Source organism: Filicampus tigris, chromosome 14 (assembly GCF_054856515.1).
Source record: "Filicampus tigris isolate MCC_2025a chromosome 14, RoL_Ftig_1.0, whole genome shotgun sequence".
NCBI classification, from domain to species: Eukaryota; Metazoa; Chordata; class Actinopteri; order Syngnathiformes; family Syngnathidae; genus Filicampus; species Filicampus tigris.
Window position 1 is genome coordinate 1,199,257 of NC_141230.1, and position 16,915 is coordinate 1,216,171.

Below are 16,915 nucleotides of genomic sequence, written 5' to 3' on the forward strand. Positions count from 1 at the left end.
CATCATACAAACCACCGTGCAGGACTGCAGTGATTACTAAAATCAGCAAGATGTATGACGGTGAAAAGAAAAGCAAGCTTGATGTTTTGGGGGGGACTTTGGACAAATTTGCTATAACTGCAGTTCACTAGACCTCAACTCACAACCACAGTTATTTAGTGATGACTGGACACTTTATTGATGGTGAGCGGAACTTCAACTCATTTTGCACTGACCGTTGTGAAAACAGAAACCCTTGACTTGACTGGTAAATGCGATAAACAGTTCCTCAAGGTGGCAAATGACTGGCTAATTGAAAAAATGATATACACCATAAATACAGATACATGCATACAGACAATGGGGGGGCTTTGGGGCTTTTCTCAGCAATTTTTAAATGAGAAAATAAAATACATTAAATATTATATACATCGCCAAAATATGCAATATTTTTCTGGTAATTGTTGTTGATGGAAAGGAAAGATAAAAGACACAAGACGGATATATACATTCAACATACTGTTCATATGGAATGTATGTTTTTTATTACAACAACAAATCCTCATGAGATGAAAATTTAAATTTTTAAATTAAAATTATTAACATTCTTTCTGGAGTAGACAATATTCTTATTCACGACAAGAACAAAAACGCAAAAGGGCCTCAGAACATGTGTCATGTGTCATCTTCCAAACCGCTTATCCTGTACAGGGTCGCGGGGAGGTGCTGGAGCCTATCCCAGCTGACAATGGGCGAAAGGCAGACTACACCCTGAACTGGTCACCAGCCAGTCGCAGGGGACACACAGACACGTCACTGAACGGGAACCGATCCCACGCTGCCCGCACACAACTCAGGCATGTGTTCCACTATACCATCAGGCCTCAGAACAGTGACAGAAACATTTCAAATGTGTGCAAACAAAGTTTGTGTGTGTGTGGGGGGGGGGTGCGTGTGTGTGCGTGTGTGTGTGTGCGTATGTGTGTGTGCGCGCGACTTGGCCGCTTGGGGGCAGTGTGGGTCCTCGTATTGAGATATGTGTTATTACATTGAGGAGTAGAAGATATGTGTTTTTACATTGAGGAGTTGAAGAAAATCACGATCGAGTTTCGTAGCTACAACTTGATTTTTGCCAGCGTAGGAAGAGCATATTGTTTGGATGCTTCTCTGTGTGTCTTCCTGCAACGTTTGTGGATAAGTGCCCGTTACTTGAGGGATTCAAGTGCCCTAATTAGCACGCTAATTTTGTTAGCGATTTCATGGCGTTTTCATAATGCATTAGCCATGAGCTAACTACGTTCGGGAAATAAAACGAAGTACCGTGATTCATGGTCGAATGTGCACTATGTGTAATTCTGTTTCTTTTGTGTGTTTAGTTTTACAATTAACTGCAACTGGATTTTGTAATAAACAGCTTGAAACCAGCAACATTGGATTCTTTTTGAGGGACTGTTTGCTATCTGTCAAACTGTAATCAGTCTGCTCAGGGAGGGCAGAATACTTATGTTATGTGATTTTTGCACGTTCTATAATGTAATTTTGGAACATTTGAGGGCCTTAAAGTTGAGTTTGTGTGTCAGGAACAGTTTGGAAACACATAAATATTTATATTAAATATATATTTTTATAATATTTAGGTATCGCAATACGTATTGGATCGCAACCCGAGTATCACAATCCGTATCGGATCGGGACAAAAGTGTATCATCCCAGCAAATATAGCCTAACATGTGCATTCTAACAGATAATAGCTGTGGTATATTTGAGAGCTGCCAATGTGTTCCTTGCCCCAATCGTCCAGGGTATAGCTGCATAGAGACAGAGCAGTGGTTGCAAAAACCGAGAAACATGGTAACTCTCCTGATAAAAAGTTTATCCACAGATATGTTCACATTTTAATTCAAAATTGTCTTCTTTAACTGCGGGATTTTAAACGAGGTCAGGTCAACAAAAGAAGTGAGGTTTGAATTTTTAAAATTTTGTCCCATTACCAGGTAGGTGTTACAGAAGCGTACTGCTCCTACAACCCACAAAAATAAAGTTCAACATCATGTTATAACGTGAAAAGTTTTGACAAACAGAATGAGCAGATCATATGATGCAAACCTAAAGACACAGGATATAAAACTTTTTTTAAATCACCAAAAAAAGAATATACATGAGTTCAGTATGGACTTACTCAACTGCATGGGTCTCTAAACTTTTTGAAAGCAAGTGCCATTTCCAAAGATGGGCATTCTGGCTCAAGGACGGAATGGTCGGTCGGTATTTTTTTGGAGGGGAGGCACTGACTGACAGAATGTAAGGACCAAATCCCTTTGAAAAGACGAGGACGGACGGGGTCGGAGGACGGTTATTTTTATGAATAGGGATAGAGGACGAACCGGCAAAATAGGGTAAAGTGCCCATCTCCGGCTATTTTTTTTAGTTACTAATAAAGAAAGCAGTTTGATACACACCTCTGAAATAATTTAGCATAGGTACCTTTATTTGTTATATTGTAGTCACTGACGGTGTAGTGGTACACACACCTGAGTTGCGTGCGGGCAGCGTGGGATCGATTCCCGCTCAGTGAAGGTCAAGGTCAAGAAGGTGTGTGTGCCCTGCAACTGGCTGGCGACCAGTTCGGGGTGTAGGATGTAGCCACAAGAGGACACAAGCCAGTGTCTTGTTGTGCCGGTCCCAAGCCCAGATAAATACAGGGTTGTGTCAGGAAGGGCATCCGGAATAAAAAAACTTTGCCGAATCAAAGATGCGAATGAAGCATGCAATTGATTCGCTGTGGCAACCCCTGAAGGGAAAAGCCGAAAGGAAAACAACAACAACCTTTATTTGTTATATTAAGAATTACCAATATTCATGTGTAGTATTTGAAGACAGTGGTCATGATTTATCACAATACTTATCAACCATGTATGTTTTTGTTTTATTTACCAAGAAACTGATTATTATCAATATGCAACTCTTAATTAGGTGCAGGAGCCAGAAACTCAACTCTGTTTCAGTTTTCAATATAAAGCAACTTTAAAGTAACACTAAATGCATTTATTTTATGCCTGTTAATTGAATTTGTCCTACCTGGTGAAGAATTTACCTTGACATGGACAGCACCTCTCTTTGTGCCGGCTGTTTCTACCACTAGAGCCGGGAGCGCTTTTGGGTCTTTCTACCCTTAAAGCTGGGAGAGCATTTTATGTCATTTTCCTATTTTTTATCCAATTCTCGGTCTCTTAACAAATATGAAATGCATCAGAATATACAGGTGACAGTGTCATGAGCCCACGGAGAATGTTCCGTAATTCTTTCGAGTCATAATGGCGGATGCCGTCGATCGCGGGAGTTCTGAAATTAGTAATGGCAGCGATATAGACGACGCGCTTGTGGACTTTGAACCAGTAGAGCCAGTCGAACGTGATATATGGTTAAGATGTATGTTTGTAAACAATGACAATATCGACGTCTTTGTAACAGAATAAAGGATGGTAATTACCACTCGATTTTTTAAATGAAACATAGTGCTTCTCTAGTATTGACACTTTATTTTTAGATATTTGATTGAAACAGTAAAGATGAATACACTTGGGCCTGTGTGAGAGCCACATGCCCAAGGTCTCAAATTCTTTTGGAATGATGTTTCTATCTGCTACAGGGGCTGAGATATTAATCATTTTACAGGTGTTAAATTTCTGGGAAAATTTCAGGGTTTTCAATGGTAATTCCAAAGATGACCTTAGGTTTTGGGGAGCTGTTGAGCCATGTGCTTTAGGATTTAATGGGTTAAATAAGGCTGGCTACACACCAGCGCAATGTGTTATGTTAAAGCTGTTCCTATGGATGTCGACAATCCACTATCCACTAAGAATGCTGTTGAATTTAACAGAAGCCTAACATAAAAGTATACCGCAATGCTCACCATAAGCGCTTGCTGTTCGCTGATATTTAAATTTACTCTTTTTTTTTTTTTTTTACTACAGCTGACAATCAGATAGTGTTTTCCAGAGTCTAACTGCCAAGTTCTATGGTGCTACAGTGAACCGGAATTGAGCTGCACAGATGTCCTGCCTCTACTATGGCATATACCCTACAGCCAACAACATGGGATTAGTTTACAGCTCTCAGCACAAGATAAGTATAGAGATATGATATTATTGGGAGTACCTCTCACACAACTCAAAGTTGCATTAATCTAAGAAAATAGGTTTAATGACATAAAAGTGTGCATGTTTTCTTCTGAAAGTCTGAAACCCTCATGACAAAACACAGTGAGATACATATTCAGGCCTGATTTGAGTCAACAGAGGCCCATATACAGTATCTGATGTTGCTTGAAGATTATCCAGACCAATTATATTATGCTGTGGTGTATGTTTAGAGCAGGAATGCGCAAGTTTGGTACTCGAGAGCCCCTATCTGCCTGGTTTACATGTTTCCCTTTTCCAACACACCTGATTCAAATGATCAGCTCATCTGAAAGCTTTGCAGAAGCCTGATAATGATCCTGATTAATGATTAGAGCAGTAGCATGACATTATTTGTGACGATGAGTGGGTCCCTCACATAAAAAAAAAACTGTTAAAACTTGTAAATGTGTACAGTAACACACATCAGACTTAAAAGTCTCACCCAGACATTTCAGCGTTGTCACTTTTCCTGAGCTGCAGCGGGCTTTACTGTGGTGACCAAAGACAAGCACGTTAGACAAGTATATAACAATAATAAGAATAAGAATAAGAATAAGAATGCCTTTATTGATCCCACAGTGGGGAAATTTTCATTGTTACAGCAGCAAAGATATAGGTCACACAGGGGCGGCGGCATAATGTGGCCATTAATGTATAACATTGACGGCAAACATTTAGAATCAAACTTATGTAGATATACGCAGTAACATGTGTATATACACATGTGTATACACACCAACCTACATCTACATAAAAAATATGAGGAACACTCATTTCGGCCTGTACATAGTACAGAGGAAAAAATACTCTAAGTGACAGTGCTGCAGTGCTGTAGTGAAATGTAAGGAACAGCATTGGATAAAAATAAAACTAGACTAACAGTAGTGGGGAATGTTGAGTATTGCACGGTATTACAGTAGTGGGGAATATTGGGTATTGCATGATACGAGCTCAGGTGCAGGACTGCACAATTGCACTAATGACCGCCAGTTTGTAGAGACTACACAATGTTCTTGTTAAAGAGTCTGACAGCAGCAGGCAAGAAGGAACGGCGGAATCTCTCCTTTGCACAGCGAGGGTGTAACAGTCTGTCACTGAAGGTGCTGTGGAGTGCTGTTAGGGTGCCCTGGAGGGGGTGGTCCGGGTTGCCCAGCATTGATGACAGCTTGGCCAACATCCTCCTGTCCCCCACCGAGTCCACAGAGTCCAGGGAGCAGCCCAGGACAGAGCCGGCCCTCTTGACCAGTTTGTCCAGCCGCTTCTTGTCCCGGGCCGAGACGCCGCCTGCCCAGGTGACCACTCCCTGGAAGATGACCGATGCAACCACCGAGTCATAAAAGTTCCTGAGGAGTGTCCCCTGAACCCCAAAAGACCTCAGTCTCCTGAGTAGGAAGAGTCTGCTCTGACTCTTCCTATAGAGGGCGTCTGTGTTGTCGCACCAGTCCAGTTTATTGTTCAGATGAACACCCAGGTACTTGTAAGTTGAGACTCTCTCAACATCTGTTCCCCGGATGTTCACTGGTGCAGGTGAAGAGTGCTGGCGCCTACCGAAATCCACCACCATTTCTTTGGATTTCCCCGCATTGATCAGGAGGCGGTTCTGCTGGCACCAGTCCACAAAACCCTGAGTAAGTTCTCTGTACTCCCGATCATCTCCGCCTGTGATGAGGCCGACAATCGCAGAGTCGTCAGAGAACTTCTGCAGGTGACAGGTAGGGGTGTTGTAGTTGAAGTCCGAGGTGTAGAGGGTGAACAGGAAGGGAGCCAAGACAGTTCCCTGTGGGGCCCCCGTGCTGCAGAGGAGCACGTCAGACACACAGTCCTGTGTTCTCACATACTGTGGCCGGTTTGTGAGGTAGTCCTGGATCCATGTGGTGAGGTGGTGCGCCACCCCCGCCCGCTCCAGCTTGTCTCCCAGTAGGGTGGGCTGGATGGTGTTGAAAGCACTGGAGAAATCAAAGAACATGATCCTCACAGTGCTCCCCGCCTTCTCCAGGTGGGAGAGTGAAGTGTGGAGGAGGTAGATGATGGCATCATCCACACTGATGCCAGGCTGGTATGCGAACTGGAGTGGGTCCATTGAGGAGCTCACCAGGGGGCGCAGGTGGACAAGGACCAGTCTCTCCAGGGTCTTCATCAGGTGAGACGTCAGCGCCACTGGTCTGAAGCTGTTGAGCTCCTTCGGGTGGGGGGTCTTTGGCACCGGGACCAGGCAGGATGTTTTCCATAGCTGGGGGACTCTGCCCAGCTTCAGGCTCAGGTTGAACATGTGCTGGACAATTCCACACAGCTGGTCTGCGCAGGATTTGAGGAGCTGGGGGCTGATGCCATCTGGACCTGCTGCCTTCCTCGCCTTCATCTTCTTCAGCTGGTTCCTCACCTGAGATGTTGTGAAGGCCAAGGCTGGACAGGAAGGAGTGGTGGCTATCTGGTGTAGCTGGGAGCTGGAGACTGTGGAGAAAAGAGGGGAGGGGGTGACACGCCCAGCAGGAGGAGTAGGTGGAGACTGCAGCAGGAGAGACTGAGTGGAGGCAGGCATCTGATCGAACCTATTGAAAAAGAGATTTAGCTCATTTGCCCACTGCAGGTCCCCCCCAGTCCGGGTCTTGGGTTGTCCGTGGCCTGAGATGGTCTTCAGGCCCCTCCAGACTCCCCTGGCGTTATTCTGCAGCAGCTGCTCCTCCATCCTCTTCCTGTAGGACCTTTTCCCCTCTCTGATCCTCCTCCTCAGCTGGCGCTGCACAGTCCTCCGCTCCTCTATGTTGCCTGACGCAAAAGCCCTCCTCTTCTCCTTCAGGAGAGCTTTTATGTCTGGTGTGATCCAGGGTTTGTTGTTGGAGAAACACCTTACTGTCCTGGTGGGTATGGTGTTCTCCATGCAGAAATTTATATAGTCTGTAACAGTGTCCGTTAGACTACTAATGTCTTCCCCGTGAGCATCGCTGAATACTTCCCACACAGTTGTGCTGAAGCAGTCCTTTAAGGCCTCCTCGGCCTCTCCAGACCATCTCTGAACCGTGCGGGTCACAGCTGGCTGCCTGCGGACCAGAGGTTTGTACACAGACTGGAGAGCCACCAGGTTGTGATCAGCTTTGCCCAGCGGGGGGAGGGGCAGTGATGTGTATGCCTCCTTGGTGTTGGCATAGAAAAGGTCCAGTGTTTTATTGTCTCTGGTGTGGCAGGTGACATACTGTGTGAATGAAGGCAGAGAGGAGGAAGGGGAGGCATGATTGAAGTCACCAATAATCAGACAGCAGGACATTGACATGACAGTTTAAATGTTAAGAATATTAAAATAAACAATGTAAGGAAGAAAATCATTGGCAGTTAGTATGACATAATACAGTATACAATACTGTGGCAATGGCCTGAATATTACCTGTCTTGTACATACAATAGCTGAGTTTTTTTTTGTCACAAAATAAGATGCATGCAGAGTATGTACTTAATCTTCTTTACCTGAAAAAAAACTTTTCAGTTCAATGTGAACAGTTCAATGTGTGTGTGTGTGTATTTGTATGTGTGGGTGTGTGGGTGTGTGTGTGTGTGTGTGTTTGTGGGGGTGTGGGGGTGTGTGGGTGTGTGTGCGTGTGCGTGGGTGTGTGTGTGTGTGTGTGGATTAGCTGTCGTCTAAATCTACATGAGCATAGCAAAGTATCAAGACCACAGAACTCAATTGCACGACTCAGAAAAATGAAGATGGTTCAAAAGAAAGTTTTATATAAGCCAGTTCAAAAGAGTCCAAAATAAACTAACATAAAGAGACACAGATTATACATGGTAAATACATGGCTGGTACATTAAGATACTGCCGAAGATGAGCTGGCACATGGAAGAGGGAGCACAAAGAGAGAGAGCTAAGAGAAACAAACAGGGTCTGCGGGCCAATCAGTTTTTCCTCAATTTTTTGGGTATGACTAGTTGTGGCATAGTAAAAATAATAATTTTGTAAAACACTTTTTTTCTGCATTGTGAGAGCCAATGCTTTGAAGTAGTATCTCAATTCCGTCATCATAAAGATTTACTGCGCATGCGCAAATGAACTGACATTGTGCAGCCTGTTATGTTATTCAGTTTGTGCTGGTAGTCACAGAAGCAAAATCTTTTGACCATGCTCGTAGTTTAAGTACATGTTATCCACCTGCTGTACTGAATGACATTGCTCACTTTGTTGTATTACAAAACTTTCAATACAAGAAGACAAAAAAGGTTCTTTGAGTCTGTGTGAGTAATTGAATGAAATTCAAAACCATGGATAAGGAGATGTGCTGCTACGGACGAGTCAGAACTACCTTCGACTACCCACAAAGATGAACCAACGCTGATGGTAAAAACAGAATTTCTGCCATTACATTAGTCAAAAGCTGTGACTAGAAGAAAATGCCGCTAACTGTGAAGAAAATAATTACTGGAAAAGCTAAACAACAAAGTCCAATACAGAAGAGCATGGAGCTAGAATCAATTAGCATGCGACATCGATGACCGCAATATGTCTCGTGATCAGTTTAACGTGGATCTAAAGCGGACCAATCATCACAAATAAATTCAAGAAATAACTGCGCTCGCCAACTGCCGCGTCACAAGTAAACTCGAGAGCGGGCTGTGCTGTTCAATTGCCGCGTCATAAACATATATTAATGAACAATGGAAGCCTCCCTGGCAACATGCTCGTCAGTGAGAAGAGTCAGAAGGAGAGGTTCGGAGTGCAATAACCCATTCAAGCTGCAAGAGGGAGATCGCGCCTGACAAATTCAATGAGATCAAGTCAGAAGGAGGTGCACTATCCCATTCAAGCCGCAAGAGAGAGCTCACACCTAACAGATTAAAATAAAAAATAAAGGTGCTTGTTCTTGGACAGGAAAGCTGAGACAGTTAACAAAGAAATCCAATAAAATAAAACTGGCTAGACAAAATGAAGAATATAAAACACTGTTATATGAATTCAATCAAATAAACTATGATTTGCAGTCCTATGACAAACATAGGGTGGCACGGTGGTCGACTGGTTAGCACGTCGGCCTCACAGTTCAGAGGTCGTGGGTTCGATACCGGCTCCGGCCTCCCTGTGTGGAGTTTGCATGTTCTCCCCGTGCCAGCGTGGGTTTTCTCCGGGTACTCCGATTTCCTCGCACATTCCAAAAACATGCATGGTAAGTTGATTGGACTGTCTAAATTGCCCCTAGGTGTGATTGTGAGTGTGGTTGTTTGTTTCTGTGTGCCCTGCGATTGGCTGGCAACCAATTCAGGGTGTCCTCCGCCTACTGCCCGAAGACAGCTGGGATAGGCTCCAGCACGCCCCACGACCCTTGTGAGGAGAAGCAGTATAGATAATGGATGGATGGATGTCAAACCTAATGAAAGGGAGGATCAAGAATGCTGGTTTATACCTAAGGCAGAGGCTAAGGAATTTATAAGTACTATGGAAGCATGGATTCAGACTGCAAAAATCAATGATGAAGTGACTGCTGAAGATAGTGTGTTAAACACTGGCCTATTAAAAGGCGACATCTAGAACATCGAAGGTTTCTTCTACTGCATCCTCAGCACGAATGAAAGAGCAAGCCAAACAAGCTGCATTGATGGCACAAGCTGCAGCCATTGAAGAAAGACAAGCATTTGAAATAGAAGAGGCACGTCTGAAAGCTGAACGGGAACAGTTGGAAATCAAAGCAGCTTTAGCTGTTTCCAATGCTAATATCAAGGTGTATAAGAAGTGTGAAGAGCAAAATAGAAAATCTGTCGAAAGCATGCCTAGCCATGCAAAAGATGAAACATTAAGTGGACATGAGCCTGCATATAATTCACATACCAAACCACAAAGAAAGATGTCCGTGTCCATGTTTCACAGTGAAAGTAGCTTGGCCATGCCACCTGGTGCTATCCCCAAGCAAAGGGATACAATTCAGCTGCCAACCCCATCGGACCTAACGAAACGGCTCAATATGTCTATGAAAGGATGGGTAGATGATGAAGAAGAAGACGAAAATGCACACATAGCTAGGGCTAAAGAACAGATGAAGCAAGGAGTCACGCTATTAGATGTGTGGCATAAACTGAAACAAGTCGTAACTCCAACAAGATACGTCAAAACCTTGAAGCTGATTACAATGGAAATGGGAAGCGAGGCCATCTTCGTGAAGACGGCACTAGATAGCACAATATCTCAGATTGAGGCCTCCTTTAAACAATGGGATCGTTTACCCAAACACTACAATGAGAGGCGGAGAGTTGCTCTGGCTGCCAACCATTCCCGAGGGAATGATCAACAGTTGACTCAAAGAGCACAGCAGTCTTCGCAGAAAGCACCTTACTCAAGGACTCAGCAGCAGAAGACAACTAAAAGTCAAAAACAAACTTCCCAACCAAAGCCACAGCAAACAACCCAGAAGACAGGCCCTGGAGGCTATGTGCCCAAAGACGAATATGACAAGATGACGCCAGAAGAAAAGAAGGCTCTTCGTGAGGCCCAGAAGGCTGCAACTTCAGAAGAGCCCAGTCAGTAATGGAAGAAAAGGCGTGGGTCATCCTGGAAGGAGTCTATCGAAAAGGAGACAATCTCTACACTACGTTGGTAGGAGTACCCTATTCGGTAGACACAGGAGCAGAAGTGCCCATGACCCGTAAAGCCTTGAAACAAATTGGACACCTAAAAGTAATGGAGGCTGATGGATCGAGAACAAAAATGCCTGTTGGAATATTGAATGGAATTGTATGGGTCATAGGACCTTACAACCTATTAACGTTGAGAGACTCAGAGGATTTGAACAAACCAAAATGCCAGCACCCATCAGCAAAGAGAAGATGGGAGCAATTAAAAAATTAAAAAACAGTCAAAATAGGTGGGAGTGGTACAAGCCTGTGGATGTACCAGCTGTGAAGGTGCAGCAGGTCCAGGAGAGTGACCTGTCCTTAGAAGGAAAGGAAAAGTTGGACAGAATACTGTACAGTGCCTTAGTGGCTCATTTTAAGAATGATTGTGGGGACCTTGGACCTGACTATACGCATACGATCAGTGGAGGATTGCACCCACCGGTGAGACAATACCCGCTTAACCCAGGAGCAGTGACCGAAATGGAAATGATAGTAAATTAACTTTTGGCGCTTGATATAATTCGTGAAGAGCCTAATCCTATAACAAATAGTCCTATTCAAGATGTGAAAACGCCTGAAACGGTAGGAGGAGGCTGGAGATCTGTAATTAACTTTAAGGCTCTAAACCGCCGGACGGTGGCTAATCGAGCGAGTCTCATGAACCCCCAAGCGTCCTTGAAAACGTTAAGCGTTAGAAAATACAAATCATGTATTGACCTAGCCAATGGATTTTTCTCCTTGAGGCTTGCCAAAGCATCGCAAGGGAAGACTGCGTTTACACATAAAGGGAAGGCATACGTGTGGCAGAGACTGCCGCAGGGATACAAGAACTGGCCGAACATATTTCAATCAGCCGTCCTGCAGATTTTGGATGGATTACCAGTCACAGTTTACATCGACAATGTGTTTATGGCCAGTGACACTGAGGAGGAACATTTGGACACTTTACAAGATTGATTGAACGAGTTTCTAAAGCAGGACTGAAGCTTAATCTTAAGAAGTGCCAGCTTGCCAGGTTTGGACTACTTGGGCTTCCAAGTGTCAGAGGACCTGGGATTGTCGGAAGGATATCGGCAGAAGATTGAACCTCCTCTGCCCGTCTTCGCAAGAACCCAGAAGGGAATAAATCTAAAAATTGGATGTGGTCAGAAGAAGATCAACAAAACCTAGAAGAATTTAAAAAAGCAGTGAGAAATGCAGTAAGATTAGAACCAAGAAGTTTGACTACAAAATTGTTAGCTGAAGTGTGCTGTGATGAGGATAATGCGATGGTAGCTGTTAGTAACGAGGGAGCTGGGTTGATGACCCTTTGGACTTACACCCTGAGCAGTGTGGAGAAAAAGTTTCTCCAAGAAGATCGTGAGTTAGCAGTACTCGCCAAGTATTGGGGACCTTTGAAAGACTTAGCCCAGTTACAAGGCATCAAGGTCATCACGCACAGCCAAGTTCATCGCTACTTATGACAGACCACCATCGAGAGCACAAAAGCAACCAACTCGATCCTGACTTGGAAATAGGACCAGGAAAATCCTCTTCCAAGAAAGAAGTGACACAAGGTAAGACATAAGAGCTAGAGAAACCGTATGAATGAATTCGCTATACTGACGGATCAAAGAAAGGTGAAGACCAGTCGGCCCATTGGGGCTTCATCCTTAAGCAAAATGGAGAGGAACGATGCCGTCGTAAGGGCTTAACTCCTGGCAGTGCCCAAGCGGGAGAGGTCATGGCGGTGTTGGAAGGACTGTTGGAAGTTATAGCACGACACGTGGGATGCGTGAGGATTATAACAGACAGTTATTATTGTGCACAAGCTCTCAAAGAAGACTTAGCCATTTGGGAAGAAAATGGTTATGAGGGAGCATAAGGCAAACCAGTTGCCCACAGTGAGCTGTTGAAAAAGATAGCCAGGTTAAGGCTGAATTTGAAGATTGATGTTGTCCACCAGAGAGCCCACATCAAGGAAGGGGCCCACTGGAGAGGTAATGATAAAGTTGATAGATACGTCCAAGAAAGAAGAATCGTAGTTGTAGGATCAGACGTTTGGGACAATACCCGCGGAGGAAGAAAAGTGGTCCCAGATGAGCTTGTAAGTGAGGTAGCCACGTACATGAAGCGCTAGGCCACGGAGGTGCCTTGCCTACAAAGAGGGAGCTGGAAAGACTGGAACTTTGGAACCCTGAGAAGAAAATCCGTGCTGTCATACGGGACTGTGAGCAGTGCAACAGGTACAACGCAGGACGCCGAGGACAGCGAACAGACACAGCAAGAGCACTGTTCCGTGGGGATCAGTTTGTATGGACGTAGCTGGCCCCATGGGAGTGAATGGCGCAAAAGGTGAAAAGTACCTTATTGTGCTTGTAGATTCGATGTCAGGACATTTTGGACTGAGAGCTGTGAGAAAAGCCAATGCTAATAGTGCGCTTAAAACATTAGCGGAAGGTTGCATGTGGCTCGGAATACCGAAAGAACTGAGAAAAGACAATGGGATTAATTTTTAAAATGCTGTAGTGGACAGATGGTGTCAAAAATGGGGAATAACAAGAGTTTATTCACGACGATACACCCATCAAGCCAACGGTGTTGCTGAAATAACATTGGCCAAGTCAAAAATTGGCTAGGGAAAAATGCGTAAAAGAGTGGAGTACAAAGTTGGTACAGTTGGTCAAGGACTTGAATGGGAGAAGCAGAACAGATAGACCTTCCCCTTCAGAGCAATTGAATCAACGCCTCTTTGTTGCACCACAGATAGGAAGGACTCAAGATATCAAGAGCCCCCAGGAGGACAAGTGTCCACTCACAGTTGGACAACAACTGTGGCTCAAGTCACGCGACTCGCCCAGCGATCAAGCAGTGAAAGCCAAATACAACCACCCTGACATCATAAAAGAAGTTTTAGACCGGAATACAGTGTGACTAAAAGAAAAGGGACACCAAGGGGTAGAGCAGCTGAAACCGACACCAGTTGATTCAACTCAAGCCAAGGAGTTAACTTAAAGTAGAAGACAGAGAAAACTGTTGCGCCTTTTATCAAGTTGGCCATGATTAAAGGAGCGGTTATCACTCGAAGGACTTCGAATGGAATCAAGGCCGGAAGGTCATTTTGCCTTTTGGAGAATGCGAGGAGGGGATTTATATCCCATAAGGTGGAGAGTCTCTGTTGGAACCATGCCGATATTGGCTGTGTTGTCTGCGAAAAGGATGACGGAATAACAACAGGATGGATCGGATCAAGTTTTGACTGGATGAAGAGATCATCACAGGAAACGTTTCCGAACCCTAACGTCATAGGCCCAGGCAAGGTACTGGAGTCTTATGTTTGTGAGATTTGTAGAATAAGATTTCTGCCAAGAATGAAGATTTATGCACAGTGGAATTTAAACCCACTGAGAGGAAAAAAAGCAAAAGTAGCGTGTAGTTGCATGTGGGATGGAGAAATGTTGCTACATTGCACCTACTGTTGGGAGAAACTCTCAAGCGGAATGCTGATACGGACCAGAGAGGCCTACGGATGGCAAGTAAGTAAGGCCGATACTCCTACAGCCTATCTGAGGCCCATTCTGTACCCCTGGAAGATGCTTTGGAGAGGTCAGTGAGGGACTCCTAGAGCTGCCGTTCAACAACTGGCCATCCTGGAGGAACAACTCCAGCCCCGGCAGTATTGTCGAAGATTCAGTGCATGTGATGACCATGCTGCAGATAGGGGACAGGAAGGCAGTGCTCTGGGATCCAGATCATGTCCATGCCTATTCCTCTCAAGAATTGGGATCAGGCAGACCCTGGGCTTTTATACTGAACAACATATTGGCCCGAGAAGATATCCTTTTGATTCCACTACCAGAGGCTCCGCAAGAAGTCTCTCTGCAAGGAAATAACATTTATAGTTATCGCACTGCGTTAGAGGATTCCACTAAGAAGTTGGAATACAAAGCCAAAGATGCTATACGGCACATGTTCAACCTGAGCCCGAAGCTGGGCAGAGTCCCCCAGCTGTGGAAAACATCCTGCCTGGTCCCGGTGCCAAAGATTCCCCACCCGAAGGAGCTCAACAGCTTCAGACCAGTGGCGCTGACGTCTCATCTGATGAAGTCCCTGGAGAGACTGATCCTCGCCACCTGCGCCCCCTGGTGAGCTCCTCAATGGACCAACTCCAGTTTGCATACCAGCCTGGTATCAGTGTGGATGATGCCATCATATACCTCCTCCACACTTCACTCTCCCACCTGAAGAAGCCGGGGAGCACTGTGAGGATCATGTTCTTTGATTTCTCCAGTGCTTTTAACACCATCCAGCCCACCCTATTGCGAGACAAGCTGGAGCGGGTGGGAGTGGCCCACCACCTCGCCACATGGATCCAGGACTACCTCACAAACCGGCCACAGTATGTGAGGACACAGGACTGTGTGTCTGACGTGCTCCTCTGTAGCACGGGGGCCCCACAGGGAACTGTCTTGGCTCCCTTCCTGTTCACCCTCTACACCTCGGACTTCAACTACAACACCCCTACCTGTCACCTGCAGAAGTTCTCTGACGACTCTGCGATTGTCGGCCTCATCACAGGCGGAGATGATCGGGAGTACAGAGAACTTACTCAGGGTTTTGTGGACTGTGCCAGCAGAACCGCCTCCTGATCAATGCGGGGAAATCCAAAGAAATGGTGGTGGATTTCGGTAGGCGCCAGCACTCTTCACCTGCACCAGTGAATATCCGGGGAACAGATGTTGAGAGAGTCTCAACCTACAAGTACCTGGGTGTTCATCTGAACAATAAACTGGACTGGTGCGACAACACAGACACCCTCTATAGGAAGAGTCAGAGCAGACTCTTCCTACTCAGGAGACTGAGGTCTTTTGGGGTTCAGGGGACACTCCTCAGGAACTTTTATGACTCGGTGGTTGCATGTTCTCCCCGTGCTTGCGTGGGTTTTCTCCGGGTACTCCGGTTTCCTCCCACATTCCAAAAACATGCTTGGTAGGTTAATTGGACACTCTAAATTGCCCCTAGGTGTGATTGTGAGTGTGGATGTTTGTCTCTGTGTGCCCTGCGATTGGCTGGCAACCAATTCGGGGTGTCCCCCGCCTACTGCCTGAAGACAGCTGGGATAGGCTCCAGCATGCCCCCTTGTGAGGATAAGCGGTATAGATAATGGATGGATGGACTCTGTACTGAAGCCCCCTCAACCGATTTGCACGGACTCGTCTCCTGAAATGTGAAATAGGTTCTTGCAGTTTTTTGTTGACTAGTTGCTTCACCTAGGGCTCTTGTTTCGAATGCCACATTTGACCTCTGTGTCCAAGTTCCGTGTTCAGCAGTGTTCGATTCCTTTGAGATGGTTTCTTTGACATTTTTGGAGGATGTGGTTTGCCAATATAGCGAACCTGGGGTCACTCGTAAGAGTGTAAATAGTTGTAGCGGCTGGGAGCAATGCCTGCATTACTCCTGCCCGCCTCTAGGGGCACCATGTCAAAGTTTTAAGTTATTTAGAGGGGAATTTGACGAAAACCTCATTAAATCAGTCATAAAATGTGAAAGCACTACAATAAAATAAGTTGTGAGCTCTTGGAATAAAATAGAGGTTAATACCCTGACCCAAACACACACATTTCATGCTTGACTTCTATATATGGACAATGTTTATTGACTACAACTCGTGGAACATACAAGAAAACACTGTGATATGGCAAGCCTAAAGAAATGAAGAAAAACAAGAAAACAAATGTCAAAAATTGGTGAGGGAGGTGAGGGAAGAATGGGACGTGTGATAGGTGAGCGTAAGGGTGACTAGAGTCAAGTCATCTGACTTTATGAAATGCACAAAGTTTGCAAGCGTTCACTACCAATTTTGTATGCACCCACTGGAAAGACTTGGCAAGTCACAAAGTGGTCACTTACGTTTGCTGAAGCTCACGTGATGAGCAAAGAGGGGAAGGACCTTCACTCATTTGCAGATGGAAGAACAACAAAAAAGGGGAAGATAGAAGAAGGCTGCTTGGAGCTGGACCAAAGCTCGGTTGGGTTTTCATTGAGTCCGGCCGCTGCGCGGTTTCGGCCTCCAAAAGTGGGGTAACACTGGCATGTTGCTTCAGCGTTTGCTGCCTCGCCGGAGCTCTGCGCATCTACCACGTGTGTGGTGACGGAGGTTCGGAGGACACAAATTTTCCGCTTTG

At 45.2% G+C, this 16,915-nt stretch overlaps 1 protein-coding gene across 1 annotated transcript in view; it reads right to left on the minus strand.

Moving 5' to 3' along the window:
• Positions 1 to 16,915, minus strand: part of tmprss3a (transmembrane serine protease 3a) — a 256,219-nt gene that overhangs the window by 115,127 nt on the left and 124,177 nt on the right. The window contains exon 8 of the mRNA XM_086052254.1: positions 4,603 to 4,649. Coding sequence (XP_085908380.1) covers positions 4,603 to 4,649 — 47 coding nt within the window. The remainder of the gene's footprint in view (positions 1 to 4,602; positions 4,650 to 16,915) is intronic.